This window comes from Cynocephalus volans, chromosome 1 (assembly GCF_027409185.1).
Source record: "Cynocephalus volans isolate mCynVol1 chromosome 1, mCynVol1.pri, whole genome shotgun sequence".
NCBI lineage: Eukaryota > Metazoa > Chordata > Mammalia > Dermoptera > Cynocephalidae > Cynocephalus > Cynocephalus volans.
The window spans coordinates 267,517,697-267,538,586 of NC_084460.1; the positions used below are offsets into that span (position 1 = coordinate 267,517,697).

A 20,890-nucleotide genomic window follows, 5' to 3' on the forward strand; every position below is an offset into this window, starting at 1 on the left:
TCTCCATATTTTAATCGACTCTCTGTGTCAGAAATGAGCAGGCATTTTTAAAACTGGTTTTCATTGGTGATGAGATAAAAATAAAATGACCTTGTATTTGTATTATAAAAGGCCATTTCCCAAATCTAGAGTCTTATTACCAAAAAATGGGTTTGCTTTGAGGGAGGAAGAGAATATCATTTGCCAAAGCTTGCTTTTATAGACATGATTTTTATATTTAGGTTTTAATCTTTTCCCCAAAATTTGTTTTTAAGGATAATATATCTGCTTTGCATTATATATGGAAAAGTTACTACCCATACTATTGCATGTCTTTTAAAAGCATTCTTACTGGTTATTTTCAGAGTCCAGAAAAAAAGAAGAAAAAGAAAAAAAAGAGAGACAGTGAGGACTAACGGAAGAGAAGCACAATTGTGTCACCTGGGCGCACCATGCTTAAGTCTCAGTTGAGCATGTACCAGAGATGCTCTCTACAATAATCCAGGAGGGTGCTGAATGACACCAAGTGATCAGTCGTCTGTAGCTTTTCAAACCTATTTGTCTTGACATCAACTCTGTTAACCTTATTATGTCATCATTTCTTAGAGGCTTTGATATACAAATAAAAATATTTTCTTTGTATTTTAAGACAGTTTTGTCATCTCTTTATATTTTGGGTAGGAAATCTATATTTTATTTTATTGTTTTGACAATTATAGCTGAAAAGTGATAGTTGTTAATGGTTAATTTGAAACTGTCTTTTGGAGGTGGTGATTAGAGGGACCTGTTTAAGAACCTCAGTCTAATGTGTTTCTCTTCCCTTACTGGACTGTTTTTCATTTTTTCCCTTTTCTCCTATTTTTCTGCCTCTATTTGTTTAAATAAAGATTTGTTTCTTGTTCAGATTTTAAAATGAGTTGAGCATAGATTTTCAATAATTCTTCAAAAAGAAAAATAAAGTCTTTTTTTAACTTGTTCACAATTCTAAAAGGTCCAACAAAGTCATTCTTAATCTAGACCGTGATTTAAGTGACTTTTTAAAATGTTTTTAAAGAAAGAATAGGGAATAAAGGGAAAACAATATCAGAAAAAATAAAATGTTAATAGAAATGAGGTATAAGATGGGACGTAGAATAGCAAAGAGAAATTTGTTTCTGAAACTGTTTAATATGCAAACAGAAGCCTGGTTTAACTGCCACATAGTCACAACAGCCATAAGTTTCATAGGACTGTCTTGCCTCTCTGTATGCCATGGGCATCATGCTGAAGCCCAATTCAATAAAAGTAGTTGGCAGAGAGAAGAGGCTGGAATGACTATGGCTTTGACTTCCACCTCAACTTTCATGTGTCCACAAGCAAATCAATAGCCCCACTTAAGTTTCCTTGCTTATAAATCGCAGGTGATGGTCAGCTTTACCTCTCCTAAAAGTGGTTTGTAGAAAATGAGATGATACAAACTTTCAGTGGTGTGAGTTTCAAATTTAGATAATTTGCTTGAAGTAAATGTTGATAAAATACATGCAACCATCCCTGGATAAAGTTACATAATAAAGCTGGTTATCTTGCTCATTTTGCATCATCCAATAGTACCCCAAGACACATTCTTGATTTGAGACAAAAGTTTATTTTATTTTTAACAACTTTTGATGAAAATGACCCATAGATCTGCCAAGGGCTATATAGTCAAAGGCTTTACATCTGAAACAAGGTAGACTTTGAGACTACTAATTAACAAGTTTCTAGTCTTTTTGAGGAGTCTTCTACAGGCATAGGAAGAGCCTAGTTAAATCGCACAGCAAACAGCTTTCTTAAGGGCTGAACTATTTAAAACACTAACGGAAAGGTAGGTTCTGGCTCTGCTTGGTGCTAGTATAGCACTGTCCTAAACAAAGAGCCTTGTGAATTTAGTTTGAAATGGGAAGCTCAGGTGAATTTTATATACATTACTTTGACTAGTAGATTTGAAGAATTTCTGTGACTGGGCCACATAAAATAATCCCTGCTTAAAACTTGCTGATTCCCTACTTCTCCCCTTCCTTTCAAAAATCTAAATTTCTCTTATGGTTTAAACTCCTATCTATCCATTTCATTCTTGCTCCTTAGCATGCTTACAAGGCTTTGGCTGAGCTGTCACCTGTCCTCCAATCTCAGAATGTTGTCTGCAGTTCCTTGTCCCAGGACTCTTTTAGAAAAGATTCCTTTGCTGTGCATGAAGAGTTCAATCTATTTGTATCTGTAAGTCACCTTTAAAGATGTGGCTCAGGTTCATCCTTTATCCCAGTTATACGACTTAGAATATACAGTAGTACCAGGTGTTTCAAACTTTAAAGGGCATAGGAATTATCTAGAGATCTTCATAAAATATAGATCTGAGTCAGGTCTGGATTGGAGCCCAAGATATTGTGCATTTTTAGCAAGCTCACAGATGGGGCTGAATGAAATCCATACTTAGAGCAGCAAAGTGCTAGGGTAAATTACTTAAACACTCAGAACCTGTTTGCTTATCTGAAACTGGATTGCTCTGAGAATTAAGTGAGGTCGGTAATGATTATGAGGTTTTTAAAAAATTTCCTTTGGCATTACTTGAGATCTCCATCCCCTAGTTGTGGACTTTTCTTCTGTGTTCTCCTTACCTATCACTATGGTTCCTGGCATTTTATAGGGCCTTAATGTTTAGTGATGAGTATATGACCCAGGGAGAAATTACTAGGTTTTTGTGTTATTCGGATAAAAATAAATTTAAGAATGGCATTTCTGATTTTCTTTACAAATGCTTTGAGAACACTACTAACTTTATCTTAAAGCTGTAAGTTGGTAGAGCCAAGATTTAACCCCAGGGGTTTGGACTCTGCAGTCAGTTTTTTATCTGCCTTGTCCTGTGGCCATTAACTGAGTTCTATTGCCAAAAGTCAACACTTGTTGGCCATTTTAAGAATACAGCTTTTGTAGATTATTTTCAGTGGTTTTTTTGTTCTTCAGAACAATCTCTTGTAGCAAGTGTCAAATGGTAATTCTTTTGGAGTATTTTACAGTTTTGATGCTAGGTTTGATTTTAAGGAGAAATTAGAAGTAATTTATTAGGATGGTGGTTCTCAAAACTTTGGATGGGCATTAGAAACATCTGGAGAAATTTTTAAAATGTACGTTTCTGATTTATTAGGTCTTTGGAAACGCTGAAGAATTTGCATTTTTGACAAGTTCCCAGCTGATGATGGTTGATGGACAATACTTTGAGAATTGTATTGGGAGGATTCCCTTCTATTGTTTTACCCAGCCCTGCGGTTCTCCAAACTAGAACTGTAGGATGAGTTCCACAATACCAGCTGCAGGCCTCAACTGTGCTATTTCACTGTAGATAATTGAGGCAGAGCTAGACAATGCTCTTTCTAGGCAAGCTTGAATGGATACAAGAAATATAATTATCAGCATTGTTTTCTGTCCACAAGAATTTGCTTTTGAACGGATGAATTTAATTGCTGATTCTGCAAGTGTTTTGTATTTATTTAGTATAAAAGGGAAAAAAGTTGTGTTTGTGAGAGCAGAACACCAGATTTGAAGCAACACACAACATGTAGCAAAAAAGCACACGTGCAATGCAAAAGCATCTAAAAGAAACATCAATGAGATGATGAAATTAAGGACCAGACCCAGATATTGTACAATGGCCGAGCATTTCCTGGTCTTATTTTGGTTGACTGTAAACTTAAGGAATGATTGGTGTTTATACCAGCTTCACCATTTTTTCACAGCCAAGTATCTCCTCCTTTTCTTTGGAGTACTTAGAGCTTTTTGGTTTGTTGTTTTTTGTTGCTGTCTTGTTAGAAACAAAACTGCAGTGAATGCATTTGTACATTTATATTTATGTACTTGTGTTTACATAGGATAAATATATAGATGTAGAATTACTGTGTCAAGGGGGATATAAGTGTAAAATATTACCAGTTTGCCTTCAAAAGATTGTAGTAATTTATGCTCCAACCAACAGAGTTAAGAGAAAGCTCCTATTTCAAGAACTACCTCCCAATCCCCTACGTGATAACACAGTTTTGCACATACTAGTAAAAAAGTGGTTTTAAACCTGGATAATTTTCCTCTTATAATTCTGTAGTTCAAGGCGTACAAGAAGATTCCACTTTTAATACAGCTTTGAAATCATATTCAAGATCATACACTCCAACCCAGCCTTGTGCTACTAAACCAAGAGGGAATTTGTGTGAATAGAAAAAGGTACCCCTTCAACACACTGTACCACTAGATGTCAGAAAACTGCCATGACTATAAATCTGCAATGACTAGGAGGTGACTGCCTCACCCCCCAGATTTGTGCAGTGAACGACTTGCACAAGTGTAAGCACAGCCCTGCACTACCTTTAACAAGTTTGTGTAGTTCTTAGTTATGGTCCACTGTCACTGATTGGGAAATATAAAATAGTAAGCCTGAAGTGATTATTAACATTTATTGAGCTCCTACTATGTGTCCTGCACTGTCGTAACCATTTAACTATTAACTTTTAGCCTCACAGCCCTTTATAACAGATACTAATATTATGCCTGCTTTACAAATAAGGAGAACTACAGCAAAGTCAAGTAACTTGAATTCAAATCATTAGGAATATGGAGGTATGATTGGAATCCAGGCAATCTGCCTCTAAACCTAATACCCAATGATGCTGAAAAGTGCAAGCTTCTCTATGTTGGAACATTTTCTTAGTAGCCTCAAGATAATTGGAATCTTGTCATTTGAAAAAGTGGTCTGAATCTAACAATGAGCTGTGCTTGCTACCCTTTCAGAGACAGGTTGGAGTAGCAGCTCAATGGAGGTTTCTCACAGAGCCTGGGGACAATAAGGCTGGTATTTGCTGTTCCTTGGTTTAAACCAAGCCTCAAAACCCAGCAGGCAACCAAGCAATAGCTTTGGCAATGGCTCCCTAGAATTACCTGGCCTATCGTGATGCTCAGCTGGTTACGATACGCATTTATGTACCAAGTCTTATGTCATTGAAGAAAATTCAGCCTTCAAAGTTGGAAGGTAAACCATTATTAGTATAGCTGTGAGTGCATCCCTTATAAAAATGATCAAAGGAGAACAAATGTTCATAAAATCTACAGCCCCTCAGGGTGCCACAATACTCGAGGGCTAATGGCTGTAAATGAGACAACAAAGGAGAATGACATCACGTTCTTCAAAAATTTGATCTGCTTATCAGTGTTAGTGGATGGGAATAGGAGATATTAGAAGTAAAAGGAATCAAAAATATCACCAAGTACAATTCTGTCACTGCGAATGAAGACTCAAGCCCAGAGAGAGCACCACACATGCACCCAGTGTGCTGGCATATTCCAAAGATTTTACTCCTGCCCTTTTCTCTTAACAGAGAGAAAGCAATTTATTTTATAAAGTTTGTACATATTAAATCCAGCCTTTTGGCAGGGGGTGGCGCAGGGTAAAGACTAGCCAATACAGGGATCCAAACCCAAAATTCACCCATTAGATCCATCTGTTTTCCACTTTACAGGAAAAGAACTATAGGACGCTATCAGATTTAGAATGTGCAACAAAAACCAATCATTAAAAGTGGATGGGAGACAAGAAGTTTTTTGTTATTGCTTCTGAGGAATAACATCCTGAGAATTGAGGGAGGTGTGAGTAATAAAAGACTACTGGTTTCTTTCTTTCTTTTTTTTTTTAAAGATGACCGATAAGGGGCTCTTAACCCTTGAATTGGTGGTGTCAGCACCACACTCTCCCAAGTGAGCTAACCGCCCATCCCTATATAGGGATCCGAACCCGTGGCCTTGGTGTTATCAGCACCACACTCTCCCAAGTGAGCTAACCGCCCATCCCTATATAGGGATCCGAACCCGTGGCCTTGGTGTTAATCAGCACCACACTCTCCCAAGTGAGCTAACCGCCCATCCCTGTATAGGGATCCGAACCCGTGGCCTTGGTGTTATCAGCACCACAGTCTCCCAAGTGAGCCACAGGCCAGCCCTAAAAGACTATTGGTTTCATTATGTCATATTATTATTATATCTTATTATTAGTCTCTATGTATGTGCATTACTTAGATAAAAAAAATTTTTTTAAATACATTATTTTTCCCAGTAAATGGGTGGGGAAGAGGAGCTATTCAAGATCAGAGATGGGCAAAGTACAGCCTGAGATCCAAATCCAGCCCACAGCCTATTTTTTTAATTACAGTTTTATGGAACAGCAATGCCCATTTATTTAAGTACTGTCTGTGACTGTAATGTCTATGGCTATGTGCTCCAACAGCAGAATAATGTATTTACAAAGACTGTATGGCCCACAAAGCCTAAAATAGTTACTCTTCGGCTCTTTCCTGGAAAAGTTTTCTGATCCCTGTATTAGATTAAAAAGAACTTAAAGAGTCAAATGCAATATGTGAACCTTGATTTATCCTGGTTCCAAAACAAAACATTTAAAAGGTATCTTGGGGACAATCGGGGAAATTCTAACATGAACTGGGTATGAAATGAGTTCAGGGAATTGTAGTGTTTGTTTTGGTTTTTTTAGATGGGATATTGGTACTGTGGTTATATAGGAAAATGTCTTTAGTTTTTAAAGATGCATGCTGTTGGGGAGAAGTATCCTGATGTTTATAATTTATTTTGAAGTTATTCAGCAAAAATTATTAATATAAACAGATGAGGCAAATATGGCAAGAAGTTAACAGTTGTTGAAATACGTGGTGGTGTGTATATGGATGTTCAACATTCTATTTTCTCCATTTTTTTTCTGTATGCTTGAAATGATCATAATAAAAAGTCATTTTTTAAGGCAAGAACGTGCTATTTATTTTGCTTTAATCCTGAGTTTTTATTTCTGAAAACTTCCAAGATCTTTACAACATTCTTGGTCAACAAGTACCTGGGACACCAACTAGGGGCCAACCACTTGTTAGGTGGCAGGGAGAACTCAAGCAAGCAGAAGATGCAGCAGCTTCTGCCCTCAGAGAGTTCACAAAATAAACCTGCTGCCATTTAAGTCCCTTCTTGAGGAAGGGGGAATGCAGGAGCACAGCAGATAGAGATCTCAATAAAAGATGAAAATTATGGAAATTATGAAGATATAAGCTGTGAAGTAGAATTTGAGTTTATGGAAGAGAAATCATCCTTCTCCCTTCCTCTAATAGCCACAAGATACTACACATTTGAAGGAAGTAGAAATCAGCAGAAATAGCAGAGAGACCCACTGCTTGGCAGGAAAGTACAGCCGCATCTCATTATAACCCATCTCCCTACTTCAAAACTGCCCTCCAACATCTTTTGAGCTTGGCAATTTGGCACTCACTTAAAGAGCCGTTCTGTGTCACAAATTCAGGGAAGCCATCATGTGCATTCTCAGGACCTCATAAAACTGACCTTTTTTTTTGGCAGCTGGCCAGTAACAGGGATCAAACCCTGGACCTTGAAAAACTGCCTTGTTAACCTGAGCCAAGAAGCAGGGAAAGGCTTGGTTCCTAGCAGGGGTAAATGTGCCTGACTCCTGGAAAAGAATCAGACAACAAATGCATCTATTTATATCTTAAAATATGCTGGGCCAGCAACATGCTAATAACCAGCTGGGCATGGTGGGGAGGCCACATGCTGACTGTCAGAATGGAGAGCCAGGAGTGGTCAGAGGATGACTTTATAAATCCTTGCTGTTATTATGAGTTGGTTTTACCACTTACTAGTTTTATCTCCTTAGGCAAGTCAACCCTGTGCCCTCTCTGAGCCTCAGTTTCTTCACTTATAAAATGAAAATTATAATTTTCTGTTATCTTGAAGGGCTCTTGGAAACTCAGATAATTTATGTAAAAGTTCCTTGTAAACAGAACAAATGTAAAGTATTATTATTACTCAAAATCTGTTCTATTTGAAAAATGGGAAGATCCAAGAGTTAAGTATTCTAGGGGAGAAGTCAGTGGGAGGGATTAGGGAAACTCCCACGGTGGCTATCAGCCAGCCATTTACCATTTTCTCTTATTTCTGGGCACACAGCTAGACTTTAAGAGGGTAATTTAAAAAGTTGATGGAAAAATAGAATTAAAAGATAGTACAAATCTTTCCATGAACTTTTTGAATACCCTCTTATTCCTCAGCCTTCTTTGCAGTTAGGTGTGGCCATACGACTGAGCTCTACCCAGCGGGATGTGATGGTGGCAGTGATGTACATCACTTGGAGGCCTATTCCATAAAAATCCCCCACTGCACTCTTCAATGCCTCCTGCTGCTGGCTCCATAATGGCTCAGTGTTAAAGACAGAGAAGCTGCAAGATAGAAGAAACCTGAGGCCTGGAATCACTGGTGGTTTGGAGGACAGCTATTCACAGATCAGGAATGTCTATTTTGTACTTTATTGAGGACGAATAAACTTTTGTCGTGTTTGGGCCACTGTGATAGGTTGAACCATATGAAATTGCCAATATTTGACTTTTTGACCTATAAAAATAATTCCATACGGTTCAATCTAACAGATATTTTGGCTTGTTTGGGGAGCTAATGTAACCCTAATATACCATCTTAAAGGAAATCTTAACAACATTTTCAAAAGTGAGAAGGGAAGTTAGGATTCTTAAGCTCATGGATCAGAGATTGTAAACTGCCTGCCTTTGGTCCAGATTTAGGCACAAAAATATTTTATTTGCTCTATAAAATGTTGGCCCACATAGTTTTAAACAGTTTAATTCACTGCTGAATCAAATATGTCTTCCTGTGATACCGTCAGAAATATTTTTCTTTGTCATTTGTTTTTTTGACCTTTGGAGTTAACATAGCAAAGAAAAAACCTAAAACCAAACTAAACAAAGCCAAAGCAACAAAGCTCCTTTAATAAACAAAGAATTAAACTGTTTAGGTCTTGAGAGAGAGAGAGAGATTGATTTATAATTATGGGATAAAGAAGTTCTTTCTAAAACATAAAATGAAATTCAGAAAACAGAAAGGAAAAGGTTGATAAAACTGACCACATAAAAACTCTTGCATGGGCTGGCCGGTTAGCTCGGTTGGTGAGAACGTAGTGTTATAACACCAAGGTCAAGGGTTTGGATCCCCATACCACCCAGCCACCCCCCCCCCAAAAAAAACCTCTTGGCAAAAATACTGTAAAATAGTCAAAATATGATAAAGGTATTTTCTTTAATATGTAAAGAGATTAAACAAATTAGTAAGAAAAAGATGAAAAATACAAATAATATGCAGTTATAAAAAGAAGGTATACAGATATATGAAAAGGTATATCTTATCAAATTACCAAAATTATATAATAATAATACCCAGAGTGTAGGGAAACACCTACATTGTAGGTGGGAGTATGAACTTGTGGAAGCTTTTGGGAGGGTATTTTGCTAAGAACTGTTAAAAGTAAAAATGCTAACCAAGCAATGATAAGGCTAGTTTAATGTATGAGCATAGCCACAAAAGTCACTAAGATACAGGTACAAGGATGTTCAATGTAGCATTGTTTAGAGTAGTAAAACAAACCAGAATCAACCACAATATTCCATAAACGGAGCTAGTAAATAATCATTTGTCAAAAAAGAAAAAATCAGCCATAAAATACGGAAAGGCTCCGAGATATTTAGTGGGAAAAGTGAAGTGTAGAACAGTGTGAAAACATTTGTGTAAAATTTTTGAAAGAATATGAAAGAATTTCTTCCTCCTGGACCCATATACGATAAGCTATTGACAGTTGCCATCTTTGGAGAGAGGGATTAGAGATTTGAGGATCAGGAGGTGGGGAGGATGATTTTTGATTTTCATTACTTTCTGTATTGTTTCATTTTTTAAAAGCTGTGTGCCTGTGTTATTTTCACAGTATTATTTTCATTTTTTTTTTAATGTAAAATAAATGAGGCTACAGGCGAAACTACCAAAATATGGGTTTTATCTAAAGCTATGATACTGGCTATTTTATTGTTATTGTTGCTGTTTGTTTCCTGCAGAGATCGCAAGGGGTATACAGTTTTTATTAGTTGTGTGGTTTCACTTACCATTGTAATCACCAAGGCTTTTCCAGTAAGGAACAAAGTGGGACGTGTAAAGGATGAATGAACAGATTATTTGAGATTCATTGGTTTCCTGCATATGGTTCTCCCTAAGCATCCAATTCCTTATTCTTTATACATCTGGCTGAGAAATCACCCCATGGTATTAAGATCTCATCCTCATTTTATAGCAGAACTAGAATAACAGAAGAGTTATGGAGACAGAATTGTAACTCCAGCTTCCGCCTGTTTACATATATTGGAGAAACATATGAGGAAAGTTGTGAATGCTAGATTGGGACCAAAGAATCACAGTAAGCTTAAATGAATGCAAATGATCTGATTTGATCCTAAATGGTCTGTAATGATTTGAAAGAAACCACAAATAAATATTAAGATTTTGCTACTTATTCTCTACTTGTTCTAGATGTGCTTTTCTCTTTCTCAGCCTTTCTTAGAGCTTTCCTCAATCTCTTATCAATTCTTGGAATTGGGTTTTCTTTCCTCTTCCCAGATCACAGATGTTTTCCCACCCTGTGAAATCTAGGGACTGGCTGACCAGAGCATTACTGCAATTGTGTTCTTCTGGAGGAAATCCTTTCTTTAACTGCCAAGAATTTTGGCCTCAAAATTGGGGGGTTGAAGGGGTTTGGCACACTGCCAGGTAATTGCATTCTTCTTTTTCCCTTTAGTTATCTACAGGCGACTGGCTGGAGCCCAAGGGTAAAACCACAGCCTCCAGGGCTGGACTGGAAGGGAGGGACTTTAAGAGACCCTGGGAGGTTGAGGCCAGTCATTTCTCCTCCATACAGATAGGACTTCATTTAAACCACAACTTAGCCTAACTTTAATGCCTTCCAAAAGGAGAAATCATATAAATTCTGTTGATCACAGATTGCAGTGTTAAAAACACTATCATGTGTTTTATTTTATCTAAAGTAGAGTGGCAAACTTTTTTTGTAAAGGACCAGTAAATAGCTTAGGCTTCACAGACCATGTGATCTCTATTGTAACTAACTTTGCCACTGTAGTGTGAAAGCAGCCATAGACAATACCAAAAAAATGTATGTGTCTGTGTTCCAATAGAATTTTATTTGTGGACATTGAAATTTGAATTTCATTCAGTGTTCACATGCCATGCAACATTAATCCTTTTTCCTCAGCCATTTAAAAATGGAAAAACTATTTTTAGCTGATGGGCCATATAAAAACAGCAGTGGGCTGTATGTAGTTGACCCCTGATCTAAACCACTGGTTTTCAAACTGCATTGGCAAGCCCTCTGAAAGGAGAAAGAGCTAGCTAGGCTAGGAAATCCCCACCTAGGCCTCCATTCCTTTTCTTTTCTGTTTCATATATTGGCCTCCCAAGTTTTGCTTTACATAAAGGATTCCATAACTTCTTCTGTTTGTTTGAGTTTTTTTGGCAGCTGGCTGGTATAGGGATCTGAATCCTTGACCTTGGTGTTATCAACACCTCGCCCTAACCAATGGAACTAACCAGCCAGCCCCCAACAACCAAAAGTTTAACAGTCACTGATCTAACCAGAATCCTTTGTTTTGCAACTTCAGCCTGTTTTCTTTTGGGTTTCCCTCAGTGGAGATAGAGAATAGTTGGTTATCTAGCTCATTTTAAGGAATTCTCAAGGAAGTCATCATTAAATAATTAAAAACTAAATCTTCTGTAAGCCTTGTCCTTTTATATATTTTATGTGTCATATTTTTCCAATCCTTTAATTTGTATTTGTGACCCTTCTCTCCAGAGTCCTACAAGATTTCACAAAGTGAAATAATGCATCAGAGGCAAGAGCACCTTTCTGTGTACCCCGGCATCTTTTCTCTATTCTTCAAGGTGGTCAGCAGCACCACGGCCAGAGGGAGAGCCCAGATAGTGCTAGAAGAAGGAGACAAGTGGCAAGGCCAAGTCTGATGTGAGGATTAAGAATCCCCAAGTGGAAAAAAAAGTCCTGAGGTCAGAATCCAGGAAAATCTTGAATATACAGAAGCAAAATCAGAAGTAGGTTAGAGTAAGCAATTTAGGATAGATGCTACGAGCAACCCAGGGGTTCCTCGTGATCCTCTCTCATGCGTCCTTTATACACAAATAATACGTGGTAATCATAGCAAATATTATACTAAATGAGAATTAAAATCACCCATAATACTATCACTCACAGATAATCACTGTTAAAAATTTGGTGTATGTCCTTCCAGAATTTTTTTCTATAAGCCTATGTATGTAAAAATTTATAAACACACTATTGCCACTTGGATGTCTCACGAGCAACTCAAATTCACCAAATGCCAAAAAAAAAATTCTCCATCTTTTTCTAAACCTGTTTCACTAATACGCACTGTCCACTTCAGGATCTGGGAGTTCTTGACCCTCCATTTCCTTCACCACCATCCCATGAATCACCAAGTCTCCTTGTCAGCATTTCTCTTCCGGAAGTCAAACTAGTCACACTCTGACCCCTTCTTTTCAAAACCAAAGTCTGATTCTTAAGCAAATAAAAAATATGTTTATTTCAAAAGAGAGTCTTCCCATTTACATAACTAAATACTAGGCTTCCCAATGCAGGGTGCTCAGAGTCTCTGCCAGCTAATATTCTGCTACCTGCTGGACACCTGAAAGTTGTCATTTTCAGACAAACCAATAACAATTAATGCTAAGCCATCTTTGGTCCCTGTGAAGTCCGGTGTCCATGCTTGAGAGTTGAATTCTAGAGGCAACTGAGGTCTCCAGAAATAGAAGGGATGTGGCCTAGCTCCAAAATGAGTTGGTTACAGAGGTGTTGAAATATAATGATGCTATGGGGCTGGCCAGTTAGCTCAGTTTGTTAGAGCACAGCCTTATAACCAAGGTCACAGGTTCAGATCCGCATACAGCCAGCTACCAAAATATATATGACACTGAATAAGCCTGGTAATTCAGAATCTAAGGAAGGATTATTTGGAAGTGGATAATTATTCCCAACTAACATTGGTGCCACTGCTCCTTACAGTCTAAGGAAACTATAGAGGGAGTAGGCACCCCAGATGACAGGTACACTCTCACACTCTGCTGTACTAATAACAGGTAACATTTATTGAGCACTTGTTGTGTACTAGGCTTAGTGCTAAAAGCTTTGTTTTTATCATCTCTCTTATTCCTCACACCACCACTATAAAAGAGGCATGTGTAAAAGAAGAGGACAGGGAGGCTTAGAGAAGTTAAGCAATTTGTCTAAGGTCACATAGCTAGAAAGTGCAAGGCTGGCATTGGAGCCCAGGCCTGGCAACTTCAGAGTTCTAACTCTTATGGCATTTGGTCCTTGCTGTCTGTGGAGCCACGGCTCTTGGGCTATGGCTAATGTCGGAATCCTGCTCACAGTGTCTAGCTTTTAATCCTGTTCGTGAGGCCGATTGTAAGGCTAGGCAACCAACTAGTTGCTGGGCTCTTTTACCTGCCAGTAATCCTGCACTGACTGGGCCGATTGTTGAGCTAAGGCTGAGTCTGGTGCTCCCAGACCCCTCAAGCCCATTGTCCAGACTGGGTCACAAACCCTTCACACGCCAGGCTGGGTCACTAGACCCCTTCGTGAAGGTCTATGAGCTAGGTAACCGGCAAGCAGGTCCTTGGAGCCATAGGTTGGAAAGCATGGCGCAGGCACGGGGCGGACGCCTGAGGCCAATGCCTGCCCGCCTGCTTCACCAAACTCTCTCTTCTTTCACTCTCTGTCTCTCTCTCTTTCTGTTTCTCTCTCTTTCTGTCTCTCTCTCTCTCTCAAGAAAAAATAAGAATAGCAACAAAACTAAAAAGATACATTGGCGTGCATGTGCACTAACTCCACACACACACATACACACACACACACACACACACACAATTTGCTTACAATGGACATGCTGAACCACACCCAACTGGACCCGACTGGGAGGGCCCTGACGAAACTATTCTATTTTCCTAACACTGTCCATAACCAAGTGTCCACAGTAAGGACCACAGGGTCAGAAGGAAGAGCGGGTTACCCAGGAGGATGACCCATCGTAGTCTCGTGGAAGGTAGGGACTGGGGATAAGCCCCAGTCCAAACGGAGTAAAACTCCTCAGGCCAAACTGTGACCTCAAAGCTTCTTCATTTGAACTAGGGCCTGAACAGACATTTATAATAGAATAAGCCAGTTCGGGCTGTTGAAGGGACTTTGGGAAGGGAGTTAGCTACCCTGAAGAATAAGGCCAGAAACTTGCCAGTTACTCAGTTTCCTTGTGTCCATGGCTGTCCCCGCAAGTTCTTCACCTGCTGTTCATCTCTTAATTTAGCAATCCATATGCAGAGTTAACAGAAACCTTTGGAATTTCAAAAAACAGTCATATATAGCACTTACTTCAATGACGCATTACTTTTGCAAGCTACCAAATGGAGATGAATTATACATTCACTCAGGAATTATTTATTGAGCACTAACTATGTTCCAGGCACTGTGTCAGATGCTGGGATATAGTGGTGAACAAGATCACCACTGTTTTGATGTACTATAGGGGAGAAAGCACATAGTACTTGAGTAATTTACAACAAGGTATAAGGAATGATGTAATGGGAAAGTTCAGGACTGTATAAAAACACATAACAGAGAGACCTCTCTTTTTTGGCAGCTGGCCATAAGGGGATCTGAACCCTTGACCTCGGTGTTGTAACACCACTCTCTAACCCACTGAGCTAACTGGCCAGCCCAAAGAGGCTTCTCAACTCAGAGGTCAGGGAATGTCTCCCTGAGGAAGTACCTTTTAAGTTGAGACTGGAAGATATAGGTGTTAGGCAAGTGAAAGGGAAGGTACTAGAAGGGAAGCAATCCAGGTAGAGGGGGGTAGCCCTGTGGAGAGGAGGTGGAGCAGTTGCCAGAGGAGAAGGGGAGTCAGGTCAGCAGCTGGAAGGGACAGTGGGGTCCAGGCAGAGGAGTTTTGTTGTTAATGTTTTTGTGTAACAAGATGGGAGAGGTTTGTGCACGTTCATGTGCTAACGGGAAGGTGCCAAGTGAGAAGGTGAGACCGAGAGGTAATCTCATGCGTAGCAAAACTGATGCAGAGCACAAGGTCCTTAAGAAGGTATGAGAGGAGGGAGTCCAGGGCCAGGAGCAGGGATTAGATTTAGAAAGGACAAGGAAACCTCTCACAATAGGCATGAAGAAAAGGAGAGTTGCAGGTTTGGGTGGGTTGATAATTTTTTAGTGGGAGTTGAATTCTGTTTTTTCTGAAAAAGAGAAGTTAGATCATCTGCTGAAAGTAAGGGCACATGTAAGGAATTGGAGATCTGAGGACAAGGGGAAAGGTTGGAAACAACCTCTGTGAAGGGTTGTGTCCATGAATATAGAGGGGCACTGGCCCCCTTAGGCATGGGTTTTTATCCAGCAGCATTTAACAGCCCAAGTGTGGATAACTAGAAAACAAAAAGCTGGAGTCATCCAGACCAGGGGCTTGCCAGGAAGGTGCAATGGAAAGACAAAGGGGCAAAGAAGTGTAGGTTATTGGCAAGAGAGTGGGTGAAGTCAGGGTCCATGGAATGCAAGTAGGGGTGGGGGACGTAAAGATGAGAGAGGGCCAAAGGTGGGAGAAGACAGAGGGCCCCATGGACTAGAGAGCAGAGAACTAGGGCAGTGGGAGTCATTGAGCAACTCTGCTCTAAACATACACTGGCCCTGTCCACTTTTTACCGTCTCCACTGCCACCAACCTGTTGTAAACGACTGTCATCTCGTTCCTGGACCACTGAAATCGCTTCTTTCCTTCTTGATCCCTCTGCTTCAATTCTGATCACCCTGAAATCCATTCTTCATTTAAATTCAAACTATCTTTTTAAGTGTAAATCCATGGTACTGTTGACTTAGAAAGAAACTGAGACTAAAATGCACATAGCGAGGATTTATTGATCCAATATGATGATTGCAACCAGGGAGACACATAGATCAGGTAGCTCTGAAAAATGTGTTCTGAGGAGGGCCAGCAGAGCTTAACATTTTATAAGAAAGGGGAAGGGTCAAAGGAGAGAGGTGAAAAAAGACAGTCCTGCCTGATTGATTACCTCAGCAGGTTTTCTATCGGGTGTACATGACATATTGATTTGGGATTTTTACTAGGTTATATCCTACATGCAGGGATCTAGGGTAAGAGTAATAAGAATTCTAGGTTATTTTATGGCTAGGTACCACTATGGCTGCTTCTAAATAAAATGGTCTTATGATAATCGTTTTCCAGGACAGGCGGGCATGACTACTGACGTATCCCAGATCTCTCAAGGCCCTATAATTTAGCTGACGTGGTCAGAGCAGATTCTTTTGGTTATCAGTACCAACCAACATCATGTGCCTCTAATGATGCACTGAAAATAACATCACTTCTGCAGTTTTCCTAACAAAAATACATAATCTGAATGGAATCCTGAGGAAACATCAAGCAAACCCAAATGGAAGACCATTCTACAAGATGACTGCACTCTTCAAAAATGCCAGGGTCACAAAGACAAAGAACGACAAAGAAACTGGTCTAGATTAAAGGTGACTAAAGAAACATAACTAAATACAATGTTTTGTCCTGAATTAGATCTGGGATTCGGAAACGAGTAGTATAAGGAACATTACTGGGACCACTGAAATTTGAATATGACCTGCAGATTAGATAATAGTATTGTTTCAATGTTCAATTTCCTGATTTTGACAATTAAAGTGTAGTTACCTAAGGGAATGTCCTTGCTTTTAGGAAATACATCAAGTGTATTTAGGAGTGAAGGAGCATGATTGTCTGCAACTTCCTCTCAAGTGGTTGAGAGAAAAATTGTACGTATAAAAAACGCGTGGGAGTGAGAGAAAGGCAGAGAGAGAGAGAATAATAAAACAAATGATGGTAAAATGCAAACAATTGGTGAGTTTGACTAAAGGGTATATTGAATAAGTTATCTCCTTCAAAGAAAAGTAATCAGTCATGTCAGTCTCCTGGGTGTAACTCTCTAATGGTTTGCCATGACAATAAAATGAAAACTCCTTATTGGACCTACATGGTCCCTGAGATGTGGACCCTGCTTATTTATCTCTCTGGCCTCATCTTTCATTCTGTTCTTTAATCACAGCCTTTCAGTCACAAGGATCTTTTTTCTGACCCTGGGGCGCTTTAAGCTCACTCTTGCCTCGGGTCTTAGGTCTTCCGGTTCCCTGTTTGGAACATTTCTTCCTTCAGTTCACAGGGTTGATTCCTCATCACTCAGGTTGCAGTTCTTGTATCACTTCCTAAAAGGAGCCCTCCCAAGCCACCTTTCTGACATTGCTGCATCCCTCTACCTAAAACTTTTCAGTATCTCGGTTATTTACCCATCCATTTCTGCCTCCTCCAGTAGACTCTAAATCTCCGAGAGCAGGATCTACCAGTATTTCGTCTTGCCCACCACCATATCTCCTGCACCTAATTCAGTATAAGAGGATGTGCTCAATAAATAGTTGGTTTTTTCTTTCTTTCTTTCTTTTTTCTTTTTTTGGTGGCTGTCCTGTCCAGGGATTCGAACCCTTGACCTTGTTGTTATAACACTGCACTCTAACCAGCTCAGCTAACCAGCCAGCACACCAATAAATAGTTTTTGAATGAGTAAATAAACAAACAAGGAAGAAGATTGTGACCAGACTGTACACTAGTGAAGGAAGCGGACCAGACATGCCGAGGTCCAGGTGTAAGAGTGGGTGAGTCCCTGACGTGCAGCGGGGGCAGCTCCTTGAATGATGAACAAAGAGAGGAAATGTCTGTGAAGCGTGGAACAATGATGGTGCGTATAGGACAGTTTCTATTGCTTCCCTAGTTCCCTCCCTGCCTTGGAAGCTGGAAAAGAAGCTTCCAGAGATTAAGGCATTTGCTTCCATTCATCCTTGCAACCTGTTAACACTGAGTGTGAATCTTTGCTACACTCTAGAGTATAGACTCTGGAAAATAGTCCAGGGGAGTCAGAATCTTGACTTTGATTCACAAACATGCTTTAAAATAAAAGAAAGAAAAAGAGAAATTGTAGTTATGACCTAAGAATAGCCAAAAAATCTCTGACTCCCATTGGTTTGGTATTAATGGAGCCTTTTATCTTCAGAACTTTGTACTTGTGCTGCCAAGCAGAGGAAGGGACAATGCAGAAAGCTCCGCATAATCATGGCCTGCTGGCCTCCCCAAATTCAGAGATCAGCTTGAAGGCTCATGCCCCTGGTTCTGGGAGGCCCCAGACTAGAATGAGAAAACAGTGGGAAAATGTTTCTTTAGATGTCAAATGCCAGCTTCTATCAGGAAACAAGGACAGATGAATAAAGCCACAGGCAAGGACGGGCAAGCCCTTAATGTTGCTAATGTGAACATTCTACAAATTTCCTCATAAATGCTTAGCCTAGACTTCTTAGGCCAAATGCTAATATGCTTTGCCCTAAAACACAGTTTATAAAATTAAGAGATCCTATCCAAGGGCACCTCTTCCTCATAGCCTTTTTATCTCTTTTAGGACCACTTTTAAGGAGGAATAATTTATTTAAAAGTGCATTTTAGGGGCTGGCCCGTGTCTCACTTGGGAGAGTGCGGTGCTGATAACACCAAGGCCCTGGGTTTGGATCCCATATAGGGATGGCCGGTTAGCTCACTGGGTGAGCATGGTGCTGACACCACTAAGTCAGGGGTTAAGATCCCCTTACCGGGCATCTTTAAAAAAAAAAAAAATGCATTTTACAACCTGTGGCTCCCTCCAAAGAATTACCTTTTCTCCCATTTTCTATAAGGAGTTTTTAAAGTAAGCTTTTTATTTTGTTTTTTGGCAGCTGACCAGTACAGGGATCTGAACCCATGACCTTGGTGGTATAAGGCTGTGTTCTAACCAACTGAGCTAACTGGCCAGCCCCCAAAATAAGTTTTTTATTTTGGAATAATGTTAGATATATAGAAAAGTTGCAAAAATGTACTGAGAGTTCTGTATACCCCTTGTCCAGTTTCCCTCATTGTTAACATATTATGTTACTGTGGTATATTTGTTACAACTAAGGAACCAACACTGGTCCGTTACTATTAACTAAACTCCATACTATGTTCGGATTTCACACATTTTCCCCTAATGTTCTTTTTCTCTTCCAGATTGCATTCAGGGTACCACATTACATTTAGTTATCCGGTCTGGTCAGATATTTTGTAGAATTCCCTCAAATGGGCATTGTCTGATGTTTTTCTCACACTCAGATTGGGGTTATAAGTTTGGGGAAAGAATACCTGAGGTGAGGTATCCTTCTCATCTGTCACGACATAGGACATCCACGTGGCATCACTGGTGAAGTTAAAACCTTCATCACTTGGTTAAGGCAGCGTTTGCCAGGTTTCTCCACTGTGAAGTTACTATTTCTCCCTCTCTACCATGTCAGCTTTGGAAGAAAATCACTAAATCTAGCCTTCTCTCAGGAAGGTGGAAAGAGAGGGACTGGTTAGCTCAGTTGGTTAGAGTATGGCCTTGTAACACCAAGGGTTTGGTTCCCTGTACCAGCCAGCTGCCAAAAAGAAAAAGAAAAAAAAAAAAGGTGGGAAGGGAATTGGGAGGGAATGGAAATTCGTTTAATATACATACTGTATATTAAATGGAGTTCTTCTGTCAGAAAGATTTGTTTCTTCTTCTTCTTTAATTTATTTATTCATTAATTCATTTATATCAGTATGGACTCATATGTACTTACTTTATTTGGGGGGTTATAATTCAATATAGTTATTTATTTTATTACTCAAATTGTTCTAGCTTTGGTTATCTGGCACTCTTTCAGGTTGGTCATGGGCCCATTTGACATCCTCCTATCCTTATAAAATTATTAAAACATATAAATGACAGATCACATATTCTGAGACACTTTATTTTTAACATTACATACACGGGCTCGGCAATCCTCCGGTGAGTCCAGAAGGGATGTCAGTTTAAAAGATAATGTTTTCCTAATCTGACTGTGCTGTTATTATAATGAGACGTGGTTTACCTTTAACTACCTTGATTCTTTTACTTGTTAAAAAAATTAACGTTAGGGAGCCAGCCCATGGCTCACTTGAGAGAGTGTGGTGCTGATAACACCAAGTCAAGGGTTAAGATCCCCTTACCAGTCATCTTTTAAAAAATAATAATAACATTAGTAATCTGGATTCATTGTATGAAAATTCAGATAAGAAACAGAAGAAATTAATCTATAATCTTATTATGCAGTGATAATTATGTTGCTTTGCCTCCCACGGATTTGTCACCCCTTTTCCTCTGGGTGACAGAACCACCAAAGATTACTCAAAGCCCATCTCTTCCGAGCAGTGAGAAGCCCAGAAAGGGGGTTAATCTCCCAGAACCCTCAAGAACGAGGCATTCTTTCCATTTGGGGAATTAACCACAAATTGGGGTTCTCTTCCCACATTTATTCTCCAGACGAGGAAGTTACAGGAAGAGAACATAGGCGGGGTTTTTGCTAAGTACAGTTTAACAAGTTTAACAATAGAAGCTGGTAACATGCAATTAAGTTGATCCACTAACAAAAGCTTGATTTTAGCAAACATTCTCTTCTTACAGCAATTTCCCAGTACCTTTACATATCAATCAGTAACCTGTCTGTCTTTGAGCCAGCAACCTTGCTGTGTTACAATTCTTTATCTTACAACAGAGACCATAGCCTGGGGAAAATTTCCTGTCCTTTGCAAGGTCAATATTTGAAACTGCAAGGCTTTGGAAAACCAGACCCTGTGAAGTACATTTGCTTTACGCATACTTCACATAATTACTGTGCTATTACTGCTGTACTTTTCTGTGTGTGTGTTTAGTATATTGTTAACATTTTTCCCATTTCAATATATACATTTAGTGGATATTTAACTTGCTTTCTACTTTTTTGCTATTATAAACATCCTTGGATATATCTATCTATTTACTTA

At 39.3% G+C, this 20,890-nt stretch overlaps 1 protein-coding gene across 2 annotated transcripts in view; it reads left to right on the forward strand.

Moving 5' to 3' along the window:
• NOP58 (NOP58 ribonucleoprotein) overlaps nucleotides 1-627 on the forward strand; it is a 28,059-nt gene extending 27,432 nt beyond the window's left edge. For both annotated transcript variants that reach the window (XM_063097605.1, XM_063097614.1), the window contains exon 15: nucleotides 345-627. In XM_063097605.1, coding sequence (XP_062953675.1) covers nucleotides 345-395 — 51 coding nt within the window. In that variant the 3' untranslated portion in view covers nucleotides 396-627. The remainder of the gene's footprint in view (nucleotides 1-344) is intronic.
• The last annotated feature ends 20,263 nt before the right edge of the window (nucleotides 628-20,890 follow it).